The sequence below is a fragment of the Gossypium hirsutum genome, chromosome A05, assembly GCF_007990345.1.
Source record: "Gossypium hirsutum isolate 1008001.06 chromosome A05, Gossypium_hirsutum_v2.1, whole genome shotgun sequence".
Classification (NCBI taxonomy): domain Eukaryota; kingdom Viridiplantae; phylum Streptophyta; class Magnoliopsida; order Malvales; family Malvaceae; genus Gossypium; species Gossypium hirsutum.
In genome coordinates this window covers 18,502,264-18,522,791 of record NC_053428.1, presented here as the reverse complement: position 1 = coordinate 18,522,791, position 20,528 = coordinate 18,502,264, and the positions used below count along the sequence as shown (strand labels likewise).

Below are 20,528 nucleotides of genomic sequence, written 5' to 3'. Positions count from 1 at the left end.
AAAATGGATGGAGAAACACAACCGCCACCGGTACAAGCCTCTTGTCATGGGCTCTAGCTCATTAGATCGACTAGCTAAATTGGTGCGTTGTAATCGCCCGCAACAATTGTGTTCATCCAGGAAATTCATAAAGCCGATAATAAGTTAAACCTCTTGACATTAGACGTCGACAAAAGGAGTTGGCTTGGAGTTGAAAAATGGAGTCACCAAGGAAAGAGTCATATACCACGGGGTCTATATTTCTAGGCAAAGTTAACCCACATTGATAGTGTACCCCTACCAAAGATTAGGGGTTAGCATTTAATCAGGCCTATATGCCAAACTAACAATAATTCACATAGTGTATGACAAACAATCACCCATAATTTATTTATATAATATATTCGTTATATGGGCTAATTTGTGTATGATCAAATCAAACAGCAACATTAAATTACGTGTTCCAAGCTCAGACAAACCGAAATATTAGAGGTGGGAGATATGGTGATACACGACAGCAGATGCAGCGGCGGAGCATGGTAACAGACCCGTATTGAATTAAACCTTATGAGCTGTAGTGACGGTGGTCCATAGTAACACATACAAAACACAAAAACACAAAAACATTACTTTCCAAACATCGCATACAGCTAAGCTGTTGCTTCTACCAAAAGAATACAGACTCCTTTGTCATTATTTATTTTCCGTATGGGTAACTTGGTCTAATCACTTTTTAACTTTTTTCGTCCCAAATTATCACAACCATAATCTAAAAGATATTTATCATAATTACAATCATAATTATAATTAGATTTAATTTAACATAAAATGGGTTTGAAAATCCCGGTAATTTCAATCTCACCAAAATTTCCTTTTTTGACATTTATAATATAACGGAGTATTTCTGAATCTTGAGGGAAGAAAACGTGATTAGTTTTGAAACTTCAGCAAAAAGCGACACCTAAATCCAGAATCATTTCCACCTTACCCAACTCCACCACCGCAGCACCTGCGCTCCTCCTCCTCCTCCTCCTCCTTTGCATCGATTGTCATTTCCATTTGCCATCATTTCTTTCTCTTTCTCCTAACGTCAACATTTAGAATGACACAAAACAACAAAATAGAAAAAAACAATATATACATTAATTTGGATCTTAAAAATCTTTAAACTGCAAAACAACTCTTTCTGCATTTTCAATCTTCCTATAGTAGAAAGCTAATTTTTCTCGAGGTAACTCAATTTTATGTAACAATGCGAGTTATAAGTTTGTTGTCTTATTTTTTCACTTGTTTGATTCAATTCTTTCTGTTTAACGATGAATGCTGGTGGTGAAACAGAGTAGAATTGCGTAAATGGAAATTTGAATTTTTTTTTTAAATTTCTGCTTTTGTAATTTGGTTTTTTGATTGGAAGACAGTTGTCGGTTTTATGCAGAGTAAAATGTTTCCTTTGAGATTTTTTTTTGAATATCTTTTTTGTCGGTGAAGTTTCCTGTTTTCGGATTTCTTCCATTTCAAGCCTTTTATATTCTGTTCCTCTTCTATTTTTATTTGCTAATTTAAGTTCATTTCTCAGTTCAATTCCAAACTTCTCCTCTCTCTTTTTCTCAGCTTCAATCCTTTATCTAAATACCTTGAGTAAATTCCCTTACCTATCGATATCTATCTTGTTCAATTGATATAAAATGACGTTTTGGTTCTAAGATCTTTAGCTCTTTGAATAAATCTTTTGCATTCGAAATGTAGCTATGGATGAACTTGGTTGGTTTGAAAATGCTTTTCTCATCTGATTCAATCGCAACACTTGAAAAACTGACGATCTTACTTGTTTCACTGTTTCAGCCCAAATCATTGGATATATACTTTTATATAAGGTACCGCATGTCTGACTCCATTTGTTTGTTCTATCACTGTTCTTCTTCTTCTTTTCTTTTTAAGTTCCGAATCACTGCAAACTCCTACTTGCTGTTTTTCGTTAGTAGTACAGCCTGCTTCGAAAGTTTTCAATCTGCAAGATTTTTGTTCCCCTGACGTTACGTTCTGTTTGGTGGCTGAGAAAATGTAGGAGGAAAGAGAAATAGGCTTTTGATTTCTGACAGCTATGTTAATATCATTTCATCAAAGTGAATTCTAATTCACTACCTAAACCAGAAAAATTAATTAAATGCGAATAGAGACGGAAATGAGAGTTTTGTTCTCTGGATTTCATGGTAACAATAACGAATATAGACAATTATTTCTGTTTCATATCTCAACAGCGTTCCAATTCTTAATTGTTATTATTTTTTCCTTTGTGAATTTGGAATTTCTGTGGGAGGATTGCTTCAAAGTCCTTAAAGGCATTTAGTTTAGTTGAACTCTGCGTGTGTTTTCCAGGTTGAATAGATGAGGCAATTAGCTGTCACCCGACATTGTTTCTATTTACTGTCTTTGAATGTGCCTTCAAAGAAATTGAATTTGGTTTGAAAATTGTTTCTATTTCAATTTTTAAAAAGAAGCATGTTGGAACCTAACTGAGAGTACTACCCCTAACGTGACCTAAATCAGGCGGCTGCAATGTGTAGCCTTTTGTCATATACTATGATTTTTGGGTGGGAGAAAGCCTGGGATGTCTACTTTTTAGCCATCAACGTTTAACTTGATATTAAGATATATTGTCTCAATTAGCTTCTTTGCATTCTATATTTTTGTCTGAGCTAATTAAATGGTCATCTTCCCTTAGTCTATAAACCCGATTTAAGTAATGGATCGCCGTTGGCCTTGGAAGAAAAAATCATCTGATAAAGCTGCTGCAGCCGTCACTTTAACTTCAGCTGCATCTCAAGGCGATCAGGTACATTTTATATTTTACTTAAACTAAAACACATCAACGTGGTTGTTTGGAGAAATTTATGGGTTTTTAATTCATAGTACATTATCAAAGATGGAGCAGAGATATGGATCTGCTTTTCATCTGAACTGTCGAGCTATTTTATCTGATATCAATTTTTGTGGTAATATTTTTTGCTTGACAGGATACCTTAAAAAAGCTCAAGTATATTCAGGTATCCGTAGAATCATATTCCCACCTTTCTGGCTTGGAGAATCAAGTGAAAACATACGAGGAACAAGTTCAGAGGTTGGAGGATGAGATTAACGACTTGAATGAAAAGCTCTCTGCAGCAAACTCGGAGATTACTGCCAAGGAAGACCTGGTGAAACAGCACACTAAAGTTGCAGAAGAAGCCGTCTCAGGTTAGTCAATGCTCAAACCTTTTAAATCTAATGTAAGACTACAGTGCTTCCAACTAATCTTGTCCTGAATTATCCCTCAACATGTGGTGCTGGTTTTGATGTAGGTTGGGAAAAGGCTGAAGCAGAGACCTTGGCATTGAAAAATCATCTGGAATCTGTTACCCTTTTGAAGCTCACTGCTGAAGAGAAGGCATCACATTTAGATGACGCTCTTAAAGAGTGCATGCGGCAGATCCGAAATCTGAAGGAAGAACACGATCATAAGTTGCAAGATGTCGTAGCTACCAAAAACAAGCAATGCGAGAATATTAAGCTTGAGCTTGAAGCGAAGATAGCTATTTTAGAGCAAGAGCTCCTCAAGTCTGAAGCTGAGAATGCTGCAGTGTCACGGTCTTTGCAAGAACGTTCTGACATGGTGATCAAGATTAGTGAGGAAAAATCACAAGCTGAGGCTGAGATTGAGCGTTTGAAGGGGAACATTGAATCGTGCGAAAGGGAAATAAATTCGCTCAAGTATGAGATTCATGTGCTTTCCAAAGAGGTAGAAATTCGTAATGAAGAAAAGAATATGAGCATGAGGTCTGCTGAAGCTGCTAACAAGCAGCATATGGAGGGTGTCAAAAAGATTGCAAAGCTAGAAGCAGAGTGCCAAAGACTGCGCGGTCTTGTGCGGAAAAAGTTGCCTGGACCTGCTGCACTTGCCCAAATGAAGTTAGAGGTTGAGAGTTTAGGACGGGATTATGGGGATAGTCGATTCAAGAGGTCTCCTGTCAGGCCTTCTTCTCCACATCTGTCCAGCATCAGCGACTTCTCCATTGACAGTGCACAGAAATCTCATAAAGAGCAGGACTATTTCAGAGAACGTTTATTGGCCATGGAAGAAGAAACAAAGATGCTGAAAGAAGCTTTGGCAATACGTAACAGTGAACTACTGGCTTCAAGGAGCCTGTGTGCAAAGACATCCAGCAAGCTCCAAACTTTAGAAGCACAACTTGCCATCAGCAACCAACAAAGAAGTCCTTCAAAAACAATTGTTCAGATTCCTACAGAGGTTTACTCCAGCCAAATTGCTAGCAATCCACCAAGTATGACTTCTGTGTCTGAAGATGGAAATGATGATGATAGAAGCTGTGCTGAGTCATGGGCTACAGCTTTGATCTCTGAGCTCTCACATTTCAAGAAAGAAAATAGCACTGAAAAGTCGAGCAAATCTGAAAATGTTAAGCACCTGGACCTCATGGATGATTTTCTTGAGATGGAGAAGTTGGCGTGTTCGTCAAATGATTCAACTGCAAATGGTGCGACCATTGTTTCAGGTTGTAACAAAGATAAGATATCTGAAACTGTTAACGGTGATGCTTCAGTAGAGATTTCTTGCAGGGAACTCCAGTCTGAAAAGCAGCATGATCTATCACCACCAGTAGATCATGTATCAGATGCAGACAAATTGCCTGTTATGAAGCTTCGAGCACAGCTCTCTTTGGTGCTTCAATCAATGTCTAAGGATGCTGATATGCAAAAAATTCTGGAGGACATCAAGCATGCTGCACAGGATGCATGTGACACCGTGGACGAGCGCTCTGTCAATGGTGTCTCTGAAGTGAATGGCTTTGATGGCACATGCAACGAGCATGCCTTTTCTGGAGATGGTAACTTAACTGGAAAGAAAGCAATTGCTATGCCCCCACGTGATAAGGTGAAATCTGGAACCGCGCAAATTATAAGTCAAGAATTAGCTGCTGCAATTTCTCATATTCATAACTTCGTACTGTCCCTCAGAAAAGAAGCAAGGGCTGTTGATGACATATCTTTTGATGGAAATGGATTAAGCCACAAAATTGATGAGTTCTTTGTCACCTGCAATAAGGTCTTAAGCAGCAATGCAAGTTTGGATGATTTACTTTTTGATCTTTCTACTGTTTTAGCCAAAGCCGGTGAACTAAGATTCAGTGTGCTTGGCTACAAGGGTAATGAAGTGGAAATTAATAGTCCTCATTGCATAGATAAGGTTGCTTTACCCGAGAATAAGGTAACTCAAGATGATTCATCTGGTGCGATATATCAAAATGGCAGTGCCATCATTTCAAATCCAGCTTCCAATCCTGAGGTTCCTGATGATGGAAACCTGGTCTCAGAATATGAATCAAAACAAACGAGCAAATTCTCTTCTGAAGAGTTCAAGGAATTAAAGTTGGAAAACGAAAACATGGCAAGGGATCTTTCTCAATGCACCGAAAATCTGGAGATGACCAAGTCTCAGTTACACGAAACTGAGCAGCTTCTAGCAGAAGCTAAATCTCAATTGGCTTATGCTCAAAGGTCAAACAGCTTGGCTGAGACACAGCTCAAGTGCATGACAGAATCTTATAGATCACTTGAAACACGTGCTGAGGAGTTAGAGACCGAGGTGAACCGTCTCCAGGTAAAAATAGAAGCTCTTGAAAATGAGCTTCAAGATGAAAAGAGAAGTCATCAAGATGCTTTTGCCCGATGTAAGGAACTAGAAGAGCAATTGCAAAGGTAAGCATTGAATTCTCTGTTTTATTTGTTTCATCGCGTTGAATTCTCTTTTATATGCCAGTTTATTAACACAAAATTCTCTCTAACGTAATTGTTTTCCATTGCTTTTAGGAATGAGACCTGTTCTGTATGTTCTTCAGCAGCCAAGAATGACCTCAAGAACAAGCAGGTAAGGCTATATTTCATCATGTGTTCTTAAAACCTGTCTTTCCGGACCACTTTGAAATATAATTTTACGGTTAACAAATACCAAATACTGGTGCATCAAGGACCAGCAGAATACTTTTATGTTGTCCCTAGCAGAGGTGGTGTTATTGAAACTTTTTTTATTTTTGCTCCTTTAAAGTTGTAATTTTCATCCACAGTTGCTCTTTCATGGTTTTTGCTGTCCGTAGTCTGTTGATAGGCTTTGTCAAATACGACCGATGAACTTAAACATCGTTTATCTCGATGGCAGGAGAAAGAATTAGCAGAGAAACTAGCGGAATGTCAAGAAACCATATTCCTTCTTGGCAAGCAATTAAAAGCTTTCCGTCCTCAAACAGATATAACGGGATCACCCTTCAACGAGAGGAGCCATAAGGGTGACGATGGACCCACTACCAGTGGCATCAACTTGCAGGATTTATATCAAGCAAAGATGGACAGTATCGCTGCTGCTGCTGCTTCTGGCATTGGAAGCAGAGGTGGTGCAGAGTCTGCCCTGGAGTCAGTTAACACACCAAGCAGCCCATATGATAGTGAAGCAAACTCTTTGAGAACACCCATCAAATCAAAACACAGGTTTACAACATCAATGTCTTCATCTTCTTCTTCTACCCCAACTCCAGATAAACATTCACGAGGCTTTAGCAGATTCTTTTCCTCCAAAGGGAAGAATGATAATTAAATCCGCAAATGGAAGTCGTTGATTGTGGAGGTCACTTGCTAATAATTTCAAGTGCTGAAATCGTTTCTTAGGTTGATATCTAAGTAATTTGTAACTAATGAGTAATGACCGTATATGCTATCCATATCTGTTTTCTCTTCTCTTTTTTCTCCTCCTCCCTGGAGTTTCCCTATGTAATCGACATATAAATATAGTTCTAAAGTGTTCATTAAACGATACTATTTATTTAATACTCCGTTTAATCATTTCAAGAAACAAAAAAACAGAGAAAATAAGTGTATATATATATATATATTCTCTCAATTGTTTCTTGATAGGCGAAGAGATTGACCGATTTCCATTACTAACTTAATGTTGAAAAAGACTGAGTCATAGCATGTAATGCAACATAATAATCGATTTAAACATATGAACAATCTAAAATAAGTAGTATGTTCGAAAGTTCTATTTATATTTTTTAAAAAGACCATAATATATCTATAAAAGATTAAATTGTAAAAATTTTAAATTTTAAGGGACTATAACCATGAGCTCTACTAGACTCCGCCATTGATGTATTACTGTTTCATTGAGCCCTATTTGTAAGTAGAATATACAGTCTGTAGATTATGGATGAAGCAATTCAATATTTGATGTGTTGACACCATTTTTTGGATGAAAACGGGGTCGACTTGGGTTTTTAAAAATAAAAACGAAAATGGGAGTCGCCACCAATCTTTTTTTGATGAGGTATGATCGGGTCACCTCGTAAAACGGTTGTTTTTAATAAACGATTTGATTTTATTAAAACAACGAGTTTGGTCTACGAAATCCAAAAATGGGTTCGGGAGTCGGTTACGCGTGAGGAAGGATTAGCACCCTCGACACGCCCAAAATTGGTACCTTAGTTGATTATTTAATGTCTTTATGTCGAAAATTAAAAACTCGAAAAGAATTTAAAAATACGATCCTTCTTTATATTGCGTTATTTTTTAAAAAAATTACTTGGATAAATCAAAATGAAAAATGCCTTCTTATCTCGAATTAACAAGATGTCACATCCAGTAAGTTAGGACACAACACCTCGTATTTTCGAGAGTAAGCTTGCATATATTTTTTTTGTTTAAACCTCATTTATTTCAATTTTAAAAGGATATTCGGTTATTTAGAATCACGAGAAAAATCGAAGCCCAGTAAGTTAGGGCACGATTTCTCGAATTTTCTAAATACGGAATATTGCCTTTATTTTCGAAATTTTATATGTTTGAAATTTAAAAGGATATTTTGTTATTTGGGTTTAATGAGAAAATCGAGACCTAGTAAGTTAGGGTACAATTTCTCAAATTTCCAAAATGCAAATATTGCCTTATTTAGCAAAATTCCATTTCGAATAATAGCGGGTAATCTATTTGAAGGTAAACATTTATTTTGTTTGGAATAAAATAAAGCGATCCACATTGGGCAACTATGTTGGGGCTTAATTTACAAAATGATGACGTGAAATAACAATATAATAATAAACACGGCATAATGATCTGTGGATAATTACACAAATGTATGACAATAATATGAAAATACGAGTAAACTAATTATGGTACACACAATGACAATACATACTCAACATACATTATTTGAATACTAGTATTAATAATTAAAGATGAATGAATTAAGTAACATATAACAATTTCAAAATGAGTAGCATAAAACAAATTAGAACAAATAAAATGTAGAATAATTTTAAAAAGATATAAGTGAGCTTTGAATAAATAGTATGGAAAAGAAATTTAAAAATCAATTATATACAAAATAAATTTTAAAAAATATTATGTATGAAAAATTTTAAAATAAATAATATCTATACACATAAAAGCTCAAAATAAGACAAATCTTAAAATAGATAATAAATGAAACAAAAAAAACCAGATAATAGTTGAAAAAGATACAAACTGATTTAAAATAACTAGCATATATAATATATTTTAAAATGAGACAAAATAATGTATAAAGTATTAAATCTATAAAAACATGAAATAAGTAAAAATAAAGAAGTTTGGAAACGATCAGTATAAAGAATTTCAAAATAAATGGCAAGAGAAACAATTTAAATTACATAATACATATAAATTAGAAATGGATAGTGCACACACATATATTTGAAATAAATAAAATATATAAAAAACTTGAGATAAATACTAGTCAACCTAAAATAGTTTAAAATAAAATAATATATAAAAGAAAATCTTAAATAATAAAAGAAACAGTTTAAAAAAAATACAAAAATGGTGTTAAAAGGTTAAGGGCGCGATTGAAATCATAATAAAATAAAGGGGCATAATTAAAAGTTTAAAAGAAATGGAGCAAGGGATTGAAATGAAAAGCTCTGAGGATACAAGGGACTGACTGCGAAATATTTCCCCGTCTTTATGCGCATCATTTTCCGCAGGACTGGATTGGAACAAGCGAAAAATTATGTGGCCAAAATTAAAATGCACAAAAGGCAACATTGAATATGCCGCAGGATTGGAGGGACCAAAGGCGCAAATTACCCATCAGGGCAAGTATGCGCAGGTCTCCCCTCCTTCAAACGGCGCCGTTTAACTGCTAATATAAACCAAAGTATTTTTTTTTCACTTCACTTTTTCAGATTTTCTAAAAAACTGAGGGAGCCTCAATTTTTTTCTCAACACCCTCCCCTACATTCGACCTAGGGCTTCTCTAAGCCACCGTCGCGCCGTCGTCGCCGTGGCCAACGGCCGACGGCGAAAAAAATGGGTTTTTTTAACCTTCCCTTCGCAGCGTACTCGAAGGTTGGCCTCTTTCAACCCGCGGGACCGAAAAAGGTCTTTAGTCCCCCAACTTTCGGCTCCGACGACGGCGAAGAGAGCACCGACGCCGGGCTTGCAAGGCGACGAGGTACGCTTCTTCTCCCCCTCTCTTTTTATTTCAATATTTAGTATAAAAAACGAAAATAAAAGAAATAAAAATAAAATAAGTACAAGAACCGAAAAAGGTTTTTCCTTTTGAAATTTTCTCTGTTTTTCTTGCTTTTTTATTTAGATGTTCGTAAAAAGAAGAAGAACCTTACAAGGAAGAGATTTTCGGCCTTTATAGCCGATCTACACAACTTTTAATTTCTATTTCTTTGTCTTTTTGCTATTTGTTTCTTCTGTTGTTGCGTGCCTTTTGTTGGCTTTGCAGGTGCCCGTGGCCGACAGTGGTGGCAGAGGCGTGCGAGTGGAGGCGTGGGCTGGAGGCGTGGCAGACGAGGAGGCCACGTAAGGCATGCGGCAGGTAGCTAGGGTTTGCTGCTGAAATTTTAAGTTTGTGGGCTGATTACTTTGGGCTTAAGGTTTGGGTAGTTGGGATTGAATTTTGGGTTTGTTGTATTTTATTTAATTTGGACAATGGGCCCAACAAATTTGGGCTTCTACATGATGGATTGCAAGTTTCAATACAGATTTTGGTCCCCTCCTGACCTCTTGGCCTCTCACTCATTTATTATAATAGCCCACATTCAAGTTACCATGTGTATATATAATCTGTTTATATAAGTCTAAACTACAAATTAACTACTAACAATGATGGTTGATCAAAACATTCGTTCTAATATTTTTAATTTTTTATTTAAAAAATTTCGTTTAAAAATATTAAATTTTATATTATTAAAATATTTGAAACAATAGAATTTTAATTTAAAACTTTTAATTTGACAAATTAAGTATAGGTTTACAATTCATATAGTATTTATTTATTTTATATATGAAATTGAATATTTATCATTGAGAAAATTAAAATTTTACTAACAATGTATGATACTTTAATTGATGTTATAAAAAATATAATTAAAATATATAAATAATTGATGAACTATTAAACATTCAAATTTCAATTTAAAAAATTACCCCTTAAATTAGAAAAGTTAAAGAAACAAACATTATACCAAAACCTTTTAGTTTGATATTATTTGTATCTTAAAAATGATTATGTTATTAAACGCAAAAAAAAATTATATCATTTATATTAATATTTTTTTATCAAATTTTAAATTTATATATAATTAGTCGATTGAGTCTTAACTTAGTTGGCATCGATATTATTGTTAATGTAGGAAAACGTGAATTTGAGTACGTTGAAGCACACTATCTTCCTATTTAAGTGTTTGAGAGGGGATATGAGTTGCGTTAAACATTGTATCAAAAAATATAATATGATATTTTATTATAGTGGGACTTCATGGGATTCTTTTTAAATCAATGGTTATGGTTAAACAAGAGAAATGAGAAGACTATAATCATTTGATCAAACCATGTCAGAAATTAAGAAATTGTGTTGGTGACTTGGAACTTGTTAAAATAGATACTGAATACATTACTTTTCGCTGAAAATTAATGTTGAAATCGGTTGAATTGATTAAAAGGTAAACTTATATTTTCCAATTTAAATCCTACATGATACTATCAACAATTGATATTTCTTTTTTCCTTTTTATTTTAACTATTGATTTATTTTGATCTAATGGGATCTTATTGTAACAATATCTTTAAATAGATTAAAAAAAAAGAAAAAGAAGATGAAAATATTTCCAATATATGCAGCAGAAACTGATTCAAGCAGGCCCAAAGGTGCTTTTCTTTGCTCAATTATTAACAGTAAAACAGAGGCCTTTGGGCATAGGCGACTTGCCTTGAGAGTTCAAAACAAAGGGTAAATATATATTTTGATACCTGAATTTAGTTTGAAGGTTTAATTTGGTATTTAAAGTTTCATTTGTCAAATTAGGTATTTAAATTTGGTCTTATGGGCTTCATAGTTCAAATTGGTTCAAATAAATAAATATCAATTTAGACCAAAAAGTTCAGTTCATTTACCAATTTGAATCAAAAAGCCAAATTCATGTCTCTAATTGGACAAAAAAAACATTGGGTACCAATTTTAACCCTGAAATAAAGTTGTAATACCAAAATATATATTTTCGTTAAAAGAAAATAGCATGCATACAAGCAACAAGTATTCAACTTGTTTTGATTTTTAGTTGCTTTCATTACATTAGTGAATAAATAAATGTTCAATTTATTAGTAGCCATTCAATTATTAGTATTTTTTTTTGTCATTCAATTATAAAAAGTTGCAAAATAGTCACCCAACTATTTAATTTTGTCTTTTTCTGTCACCAGCTGACTAACGATGGCATTTTTCAAATTGGCATAATAGCAACTTTAACCTTCAACATTATAAATTATGTTAATTTAATCTTGATTCTAAAAATTCAACCCACAACATTTACACATTGTGTAATTTGGTCTTTTTTTGTAGTTTTTTTTTTATTTGTGACGTTGAGGATTAATTTTAAAAGAATAAAAAGAAGATGAAAATTATTATCTTAAATTTTTAATGTTTTCATTTTTTTATATATTTTCAATCAAATTTAGCTAATAAAATTGGTTTTTTTTTTTGTGAAAGGATCACAAAGAAAAGAAAAATTGTAAAAAAGACTGAATTATACAATGTAAATGTTAAGGGTTAGATTTTTTAGAATCAATACTAAATTGATACAATGTATAATTGTTGAGAGTTAAAGTTGCTATTATGTTAATTTAAAAAATTGTCATTGATAGCCAACTAGTGACCAAAAAAGACAAAATTGAATATTTGAGTGACCATTTTGTAACTTTTCATAGTTGGGTGACCAAAGAAGAAATTACTAATAGTTGAGTGACTACTACTGTAATTTACCCTTTGTTAAATATAATTAAATATTAATTATAATTAAAATTATCAATTTTTATATTGAGCTTAGAATTATTAGTATTTATTTATAATAATTGCAATTAATATTATTTAATTATATTTAAATAAAACTATTAATATTTATTTATAAGTTCACTATTTTTTATTTTACTCAATGATGAAGAATTATATGCATGAGACTCATGCATTGGTAATATACAAATATTCTCTCATTATATATGTATATATAACAACTTCCATTTAATTGTAAATTACATTCACAAAAGGTGGAGACCTTTGGGTACGAGTTGAGTTTCACTATGAGCATTTGTTTTAAGTAAATTTTGTGTAATAATCTGTTTTTCTTTTTTCGATGTCGAGAAACATAGTTTTAGATTCAAATTTCACAAATTAAGTCAAAGAGTTTATAAATAGAAGAATTTTTGCAACTAATTAGAAAATATATTAATGGATGGTTGAGTAATTAAATCGACAAAACAGTTAATTATAATATAGGGATTAAATTATAGAAGTGAAATCACTATTAAATTTTAATTTTAAAAAATGTATGAGCTCATATTTTCACTTAAACAAGGGACTTAATGGTTATTTAACCATTAATAACTTATGAGTTAGTGGAATGTGATGACTATTATTATAATTATAATATAATTGTCTTATGTTAATGAGTTAGATTAAATAAATTGTTAATTTAAGTATAAATAATATGTGAGTGGGAGAGAAAATTCTATTGCTATTGTCGTCCCTAATTAACCAAGATAACAAGGTCATTTCTTTAGAATTTTTATAGATTTATATCCATTAAGTTAGTCCATATCTTAGATTTTCCAATTATCAAGTATATGTAAAGAGGACTTTAGAGAAATTAAGCTTGAAAATAATAATTTTATGAATTGTGAATTTAGATTTTGTTGGGATTAAGTTAGAAAGTAAAGAAAAGTGTTGGATTTTATTAGAAATTCAACATTAGAGACTAAATTGAATAAATTAAAAGCTAAGAAATTATGCTGTATATTAAAAGTACAAGGTCCCTAATGAAAGAATATGAAATCGAATTTTGATTCAATACTAAATATCGAAAGATATGAACATTTCAAATATAGGGACTAAAATGAATAAAATACAAATTACGTTTGATTAATGTGTTTATATATGATTGAGTGAAAACTAATATTACTTCTATTATCAAATTTATCGTACATAGCTAAAGATGATGCTGGATCTTCTCAAGATTAAGGAAATACGAGGGTCGTAGATGAGTAGCCTATTCCAGTTTGTGACTTCATGACTTTGTATTTAATATGCATATGGTTCATTAAATATAGTTTAGTTAAGGTGATATCGACACTTGTTTCATGATTCGGTAAGTATTCATGTTATGATTAAATTAAAAATATGTGATGTGTTAAGTAATGATATGTGATGATATGTAAATGGTTTGATTGATATGAATTTGCTATTTGATGGTTGATATAATATGAAATACATATATGTTGAGATAATGATTATCCTATTAACGTTCTCGAGTTGAGTTAGGTATAATTGGCATGCCATAGGATTAGTATACGGGATTTTACTTCGATCTATATCAATGAGGCACGAAGCGTCTTATACTTTGGACATACCAATGAGGTGCTAAACACATTATTATATTTACTTCGATTTACATCGATGAGGCGCGATGTGCATTATACTTGGGACGTACAAATGAGGCACTAAGTGCAGGATATATTGGTATGATGGTTGGATGATTTATGTATCCGTCTTAAGTCCGTGTCCGATTAATAATGGTTATGAAATATGAAATTTGCTTATTAACAATTATTATTAAATGTTAAAAGTGAATTGTGAAATTGCATTTAATGCTGAAGCAATGAGAAATAGCATGTGAATGACCATGTGATCCGTTTATTATGAGCCCTGTGGGTCAATACGGTTATAATTGAGAAAGTGAAATGGTTCTTGTGGTATATCATATTGTGTATATAATTGAGATATAATGATAGATAAATTAAATGTTGGTATATGATATGGAAATAAGCATAAAGTATGATATTAAATACATGAGATGAGATTTACAAAACATGACTTAGATAGTAGATGAACTTATATCAAATGTATTTGGTTATTATACTTATAATTTATTATTGTTTTAAATCATGTTAGCACCACTGAGCCTTTTTGCTCAGCGTACAATTTGTTTGTTCTATACGTAGGTCACAAGCAGGAGTTTCTCTAACAACCTAATTTTCAGTGGTGTCGGAACAGTGATTCGAGATCACTAAATCCGTAAGCTGTTCCTTGGATGGACAAGTTGGTAAGTCGTAAATGTAACATGTGGAAAAAGAAATGTAAGTAATGTTATCATTATTATTATTGAGCTCAATTATGTGATTTTATCATTCAGAGATTGTGTTTGATAAGATATGTTAGTAAATTATGAGTATGTGAATCAAAGTGACAGAATTTAAACACCTAATGAGGTTGAGCTGATTTACACGAATTTGTCATTTGAAATTGTGATTGACAGGAAGAAACAGTGAATTACATGCTTATCAATGGTTACACATAATTATTTGAAAAACAAGAAAAATGACGGTTATTGATATATGGAAATGTAAGACATTGATATATGAATGTGGAATATGTTTGATAAATGTGTTCATTCTTAACTATGGAATTATGTACCTCATGTGTGCTATTTGCATAAAGATGATATTTCAAATACTTTGGTGAGTAAAGCTTAAATATGAAATAGTATGAAATCGAGACAAGTTGTTATGAAAATATATTTAAATTATCTGTAAGTGTTTTTGTACTCCTTGGTAATGCCTCGTACTCTATTCCGGCGATGGATACGGGTAGGGGGTGTTACAGTTTCAGATATTCAATTTATCCAAACTCAACTTAAAAGACATTTTAATCCTTTTTGTATGTGTATATATATGTGTGTGTGTGTGTGTTTTGAGACTTGTGGCATGTACCTAGATTAATTAGTATGTTTTTAAGTCAATATTTGGTACTTTTAATATCATGACCTATAAAGTTTTTAAAAGCTAAATTTCATCACTTGAATTATGATTATCTATGTTTGTTTGTATAAGTTTGAACGTGTTAGTAGATTGAACATTAATGCTTTGGATGTTATGTCTTAATGACATTTAATTATGTTTACATGTGTTATATTGGTGATTTTGTATTGGTGCAATATTTGAGTATGTTTTACGTACATTTAGGTAAGGTTTCTACGCTTAAAAATGTGCAGTTTAAGTCATGTGACCATTTAGTCTCAAGATAAAAAGAACATGTCTTGAGACCATTAGAACAAGTTTCATTTAAATTTTGCATTTAAGAGCATGAGGCCTCAAGACAATTGATCCTAGGTTTCGAGACAAGTGGTTTTTGTGTCGAGACAGAAGACATTGAAGCTAAATAGATTTTGCTTAGTTCTAGGTCTTTGAGACAGGAACCCATTATATTGAGACATTCAAACATCAAAGCAAAAATAGGAAAATAAGGGGAGGTTGGTCTCTAGGCCCTGTCTCGAAACACAATTAGTAGTATCTCGAGACATACTAACTTCAAAGCTAAAAATCTCAAAATAATTTATGATTTGTCTCGAGACATAGAGATATTTGTCTCAAGACATAAATTTGATATTTAAGTTCGGATTCGAGTCCTAACTCAACATTTGACTTTTCTTAAATTGCGAGTATGATTGATGATTAAATTGGTTAATTGTTATATTATGTTTTAGATTTTATGATTATGAAATGGATTGACTTGAGTTACTTTGACAACGTAATGCAACATCACATACTTGAATCTACTGACTAAATAGAATACGGGACGTTATATTTTATCTTATTACATTTTAGTTACTCATATATCTATGCTTTGTATTTCTTTTATTCTATTTAATAATTAATTAAACATAATGTTTATAATGTATTCCAACTTTAAAATATAATTATTAATTAAAAAAACTTATTATAAGTATGTCTGCTGGTTATCAATGTTTGAGTTGCTAATTAGAACTTAGAACACTCCAACCAATCCCAAAAGACCGAGACAAATGGAAGAACAAACAGGCAAGAATATTAAGTTGCTCATTCAAAGACTGAATATTATATACCAAATTCATTTGTTGAGTCTCTCTCTATATGTATATATTAGTTTCGAAGTCTAATTATTGTTTTCTGAATGCATGATAATCTTCATGGACAAGCAATTTTCAATTTCGTAATGATGGAAAAACATTTATCAGAAGTTCATTATTGTCGAGGTTGACTGAAGAGAGTTGACTATTTAGCTTCAAACTTCTTTTTTTTGGGTCAAAACAATCATAAATCACTAATAGGAGTCAAACCCATATTTGAACTTTTTAGCTTATGAACCACTCTCGAGTCTGTTTGAAATATTTTTAAAATATATATTGTATTTTAATAGTTGCAGAATAAAAGGTTATATCACTTAATTAATAATAAATATTATGATTACTTAAATAAATATCTATTAAAAAAATGATGTTTATGACTAAAGATGTGATTATCCATTGAGTAGTTTTGTTCCTAGGAACAGACATGGCACTTCCTATAAATATACGTGAAATTTTATTTACATAACACACCAAAAAACATAGAAATAAAGTTTTTTTTTCTTCCACTATCTTTTATATTCCTCAATTATTTTATAAAGAATTACAACAGAAATTTTTTATAGAAATTAATATCCTTGTTATGCTCCGCTCAGTGTTCAGTGGATTGTTTCCATCAATGCAAAATGTAGGTAATCATTGGGCTTTATTGTATCCTCGAGATTCATTTGCCAGTAACTCTTTTGCACTAGTGACTGTATCAATGCTACTTTTGTCGATATCCATCATCATAATACCATGCTTGTAGTGGTATGTAAATGCGTAGTAAACAAACAAGCCTTCTTTAATATCTCATAAATTGCGAAACTAGAACCTTAAAATTGTTGGTGCGTGGGAATAAAAATAAACTTATGAGAAATTAACGAATGCTTCAAGGCGTATATCAATGCCACTTTCTTTAAGGTTTCTATTCACCCCACCTATATTAGAGTGTGCGAAAGAATTACTAGCAAATGAACCTTGAAGATACAATGAAACTCAATGATTGTCTATGTTTTACACTAACGGAAACAGTCCACTTAGCACTAAGCGGAGCACAAAAAGGATATCAATTTCTATAAATAATTTTTACAGTAATTTTTGGTAGAACAATCTAAAAATATAAAAGATGATGTAAGAATAGAAAGAAACTTTGTTTCTATGTTTTTTTTTGTGTGTTATGCAAATGAAATTTTATTCTATTTATAGGAAGTCTCATGTCTCTTTGTAGGGACATAACTATCCAAATGGATAGTCATATATTTAGTCATAAACATAATTATTTAATAGATATCTACTCGAATAATTATAACATTTTATTATTAATTAAGCAACATAACTTTTGATAATATATGACATTTTATTTATAACTATTGGAACACCATATATATTTTAAAAATGTTCCATCAAAGTCAAAGATATTATGTTTTATGATTAATAAGAATATCTTGTATATAATTCACACCAAACTTTCGTCCAATAATGTGTTTTTGGTTAATAACTTTGTTCCCAGGTTGTAATCTTATGATTTTTGTAAGCAATTTTACAACACGTATCTAATTAGTTTTTGACAAGTGTGCCAAATGATTTATTCCAAGAAATTAAGTTTTGAGTAATAATAGTAGTAAGACGATGTTTTTCAACCATCCTTGTTGGTGGGAATCGAAGATTTTCGTTGCTTTTTCCATGTTGTATGGTTAAATGAAAAAGCTTGAAAAGAACCCCAACAACATGTCAACCCTACACTTTAAGTCTACAGTGCTGCCCACCTCCCAACTTTAGAGGCTGCCTTTCTTTCTCCTAATGACTCTAAACCCCTAAAATTTTGACTTGAAATTTGTAAATATTTTCGCAAACACAATTGAAAACAGTGAAATAATTACAACATTGAGTGGAGCAGCCAACAACATGTAGACAATGTGGCGGCGGCAGATACCGATGGATGAAAATAAAATATCAGCCATGCAAACTTTATTTTATTTCTCTACCACCAACGCCCACCTTGTGAGGTAATACTAGGTTTATAAGGGCTTTATTTATCAACAAGATAATATATCATTGAAAATTTTGAAACCCTCTTTTCAACCACTGTTTTTTTTAGTTTTGTATTGACATTTTCTTGATTTTACTTATTTAGATACAACCGCTTAATAATAGAGATTTATTATAAAATACAGATTTATCTAAATCTGGATTAATTAATGTAATAGAGAAAGTTGTTATATAATGAAGGCCTTCAAACTTCAAATTCATAATTATGTATGTAGTATTATTAATCATTAACGTGACATTGAAACCACTTGATTTAATATTTTATGGATCATAAGCAAGGCATTGATTGATAGAGTCGTCCCTTTGCCCATCTAAGGATCATAGAGTCCGGTCAATAAGGCATAGTAGGTTTTCTTTTTAGGTGGTCCAATACAACAAATAAAACAACACTTCTTGGAATTTTACATAGATTAGATACGATACCAGATTAGAGGATGGAGCATAAAACGTAGGGAATGCAGTTTAGTGGGCGTAGTAATCCTAAAAGCATGGGAGAATCGCCATCATTTTAAAAAAGACACGATGGTACTGTACTGTTGTATGCATCAGAAAAGTTTCATCCTCATTTTTTCCATTAAAAATTCGAACAATACGGGAGACGGAGAAATTACAAGAGAAGCTCCTAGTGGGAGGGAACAGCCGTGATCCGGGCATCGTCCCATACGACTACATTGGGCTATCAGCCAGTTTAATAGCCTCTCTAACCACAGTGAACTGTCCAGTTTGTGGGTCATTACTTCGCTATATATGTAGTATATACTAGATTTATTTCTTCCTTGTGGGTCCCCTATATGGATGTTGAATGTTGATTGATCATCATGGTTGTGTAAAATACACTGTACCTCTGATAGAAGCAAGTTAAAGTGTGTATATATATATAAATATATATAGTTTACAGACTCCAACGTGAAGAGAAACACCGCACCGCACACATGGAAAACCGGAAACGAGAATCAAACAAAGCTAACTAACTTAAAACTTAAATTACGGAAGTTTGGTTACAAATTACAAAACTAGATTCTTCTTTTTCTCCTTAACCATTCATGATCCCTTCGAAAACATTCCAATGAAATCTGTCTGTTAGTTATTGTTGTTTTTAACAGTAGTTAACGGCTTAACTGTTGAGTTAACCAGAAACATAACATAATAAAATAATAAACCCAAGACTAAGAGACAAAACCATGAAAGCTGGCGGCCGTGTGCCTAACTTTGAAAACAGATGATTGAGAGGGCGTGTGAACAAAGATGCAGAGAAAAGAAAATAAGATGAATGGGGACAATGGGTAACGCCAAATATCCTTGATATTAATTCCCTTTCCTCACAGAGTCACAGGGTACATTGGTACTTGATATACAACCACATCTTCACTAAAGCAAATTCTCAAACTTTCTCAGATTTACAATCCTAAAACCCACATAAATTAAATAATATCTATGGGTTTTTGGGTCAGAGTTTAAAACAACTTGGTAAATTAAGGAAGAACTGAAGCAGCTTCATCTCAATCGTATTCATCAAAAATAGTTTCGAGTTCGAAGTCTGTTGTTTGTTTTCATCTGAGCATGGATGTTAGAGACAGGAAAACAACTTCTTCACAAGGAATGGTGAGTCCTCTCTCGTGATCAAAACCGAATTCTTCTTCAGCTTGATGAAGCAAGCTTTGGAACTCCGGTCGGCTCAAAAAAGAAATGGGCACAATGTATCTGCTTCTGTTTTCACCAACATACACAACGAAATGTCCTTTAGGGACATCCAAAGGGAGTCCTTCTTCATCATCATAGCTCTGTTTCTTTCCTAAGCTTGAGCACCTTTTCAGGATTTGCTTGATGACTGCTGTTTGAGGCAACTTGTTTGATTTCCTGATAGCCATCTTCTTTGAATTGCTGCTGATGTAAAACTTGTTTGGGGGTAAAAGGTTTAGATTTTAAGAGGAATATTAGAGCAAGAGAGAAGAGTTTAGAGAGAGGTGATGGAAGATTGAAGAGGGTTGGAAG

General features: G+C 32.5%; 2 protein-coding genes across 4 annotated transcripts; one reads left to right on the top strand and one right to left on the bottom strand.

Moving 5' to 3' along the window:
* Window positions 1-838: 838 nt before the first annotated feature.
* LOC107958238 (filament-like plant protein 4) lies at window positions 839-6,835 on the top strand. 3 transcript variants are annotated; one of them, XM_041113784.1, is made up of 7 exons: window positions 839-1,210; window positions 1,822-1,853; window positions 2,702-2,812; window positions 2,994-3,213; window positions 3,318-5,733; window positions 5,845-5,902; window positions 6,191-6,835. In XM_041113784.1, the coding sequence occupies exons 3-7, from the start codon at window positions 2,723-2,725 to the stop codon at window positions 6,620-6,622; spliced, it is 3,216 nt and encodes a 1,071-aa protein (XP_040969718.1). In that variant the 5' UTR covers window positions 839-1,210; window positions 1,822-1,853; window positions 2,702-2,722; the 3' UTR covers window positions 6,623-6,835. The 3 variants fall into 3 exon arrangements, with proteins under 3 accessions (XP_040969718.1, XP_040969719.1, XP_016749429.1); XM_041113785.1 differs by lacking the exon at window positions 839-1,210 and adding an exon at window positions 1,236-1,617; XM_016893940.2 differs by lacking the exon at window positions 839-1,210 and adding an exon at window positions 1,236-1,740.
* A 12,985-nt stretch (window positions 6,836-19,820) lies between these two features.
* LOC107958237 (auxin-responsive protein SAUR50) lies at window positions 19,821-20,528 on the bottom strand. Its single transcript, XM_016893938.2, has one exon. It carries the CDS (start codon window positions 20,402-20,404, stop codon window positions 20,087-20,089), a length of 318 nt encoding a protein of 105 aa, XP_016749427.1. The 5' UTR covers window positions 20,405-20,528; the 3' UTR covers window positions 19,821-20,086.

Excerpts from the sequence above, each read along its gene's own strand:
- LOC107958238 (XM_041113784.1), top strand. The coding sequence starts at position 2,723 with ATGGATCGCCGTTGGCCTTGGAAGAAAAAATCATCTGATAAAGCTGCT. Across the intron at positions 5,734-5,844 it reads CTAGAAGAGCAATTGCAAAG|GAATGAGACCTGTTCTGTAT; the intron begins GTAAGCATTGAA and ends CATTGCTTTTAG. Across the intron at positions 5,903-6,190 it reads ATGACCTCAAGAACAAGCAG|GAGAAAGAATTAGCAGAGAA; the intron begins GTAAGGCTATAT and ends TCTCGATGGCAG.
- LOC107958237 (XM_016893938.2), bottom strand. The coding sequence starts at position 20,404 with ATGGCTATCAGGAAATCAAACAAGTTGCCTCAAACAGCAGTCATCAAG.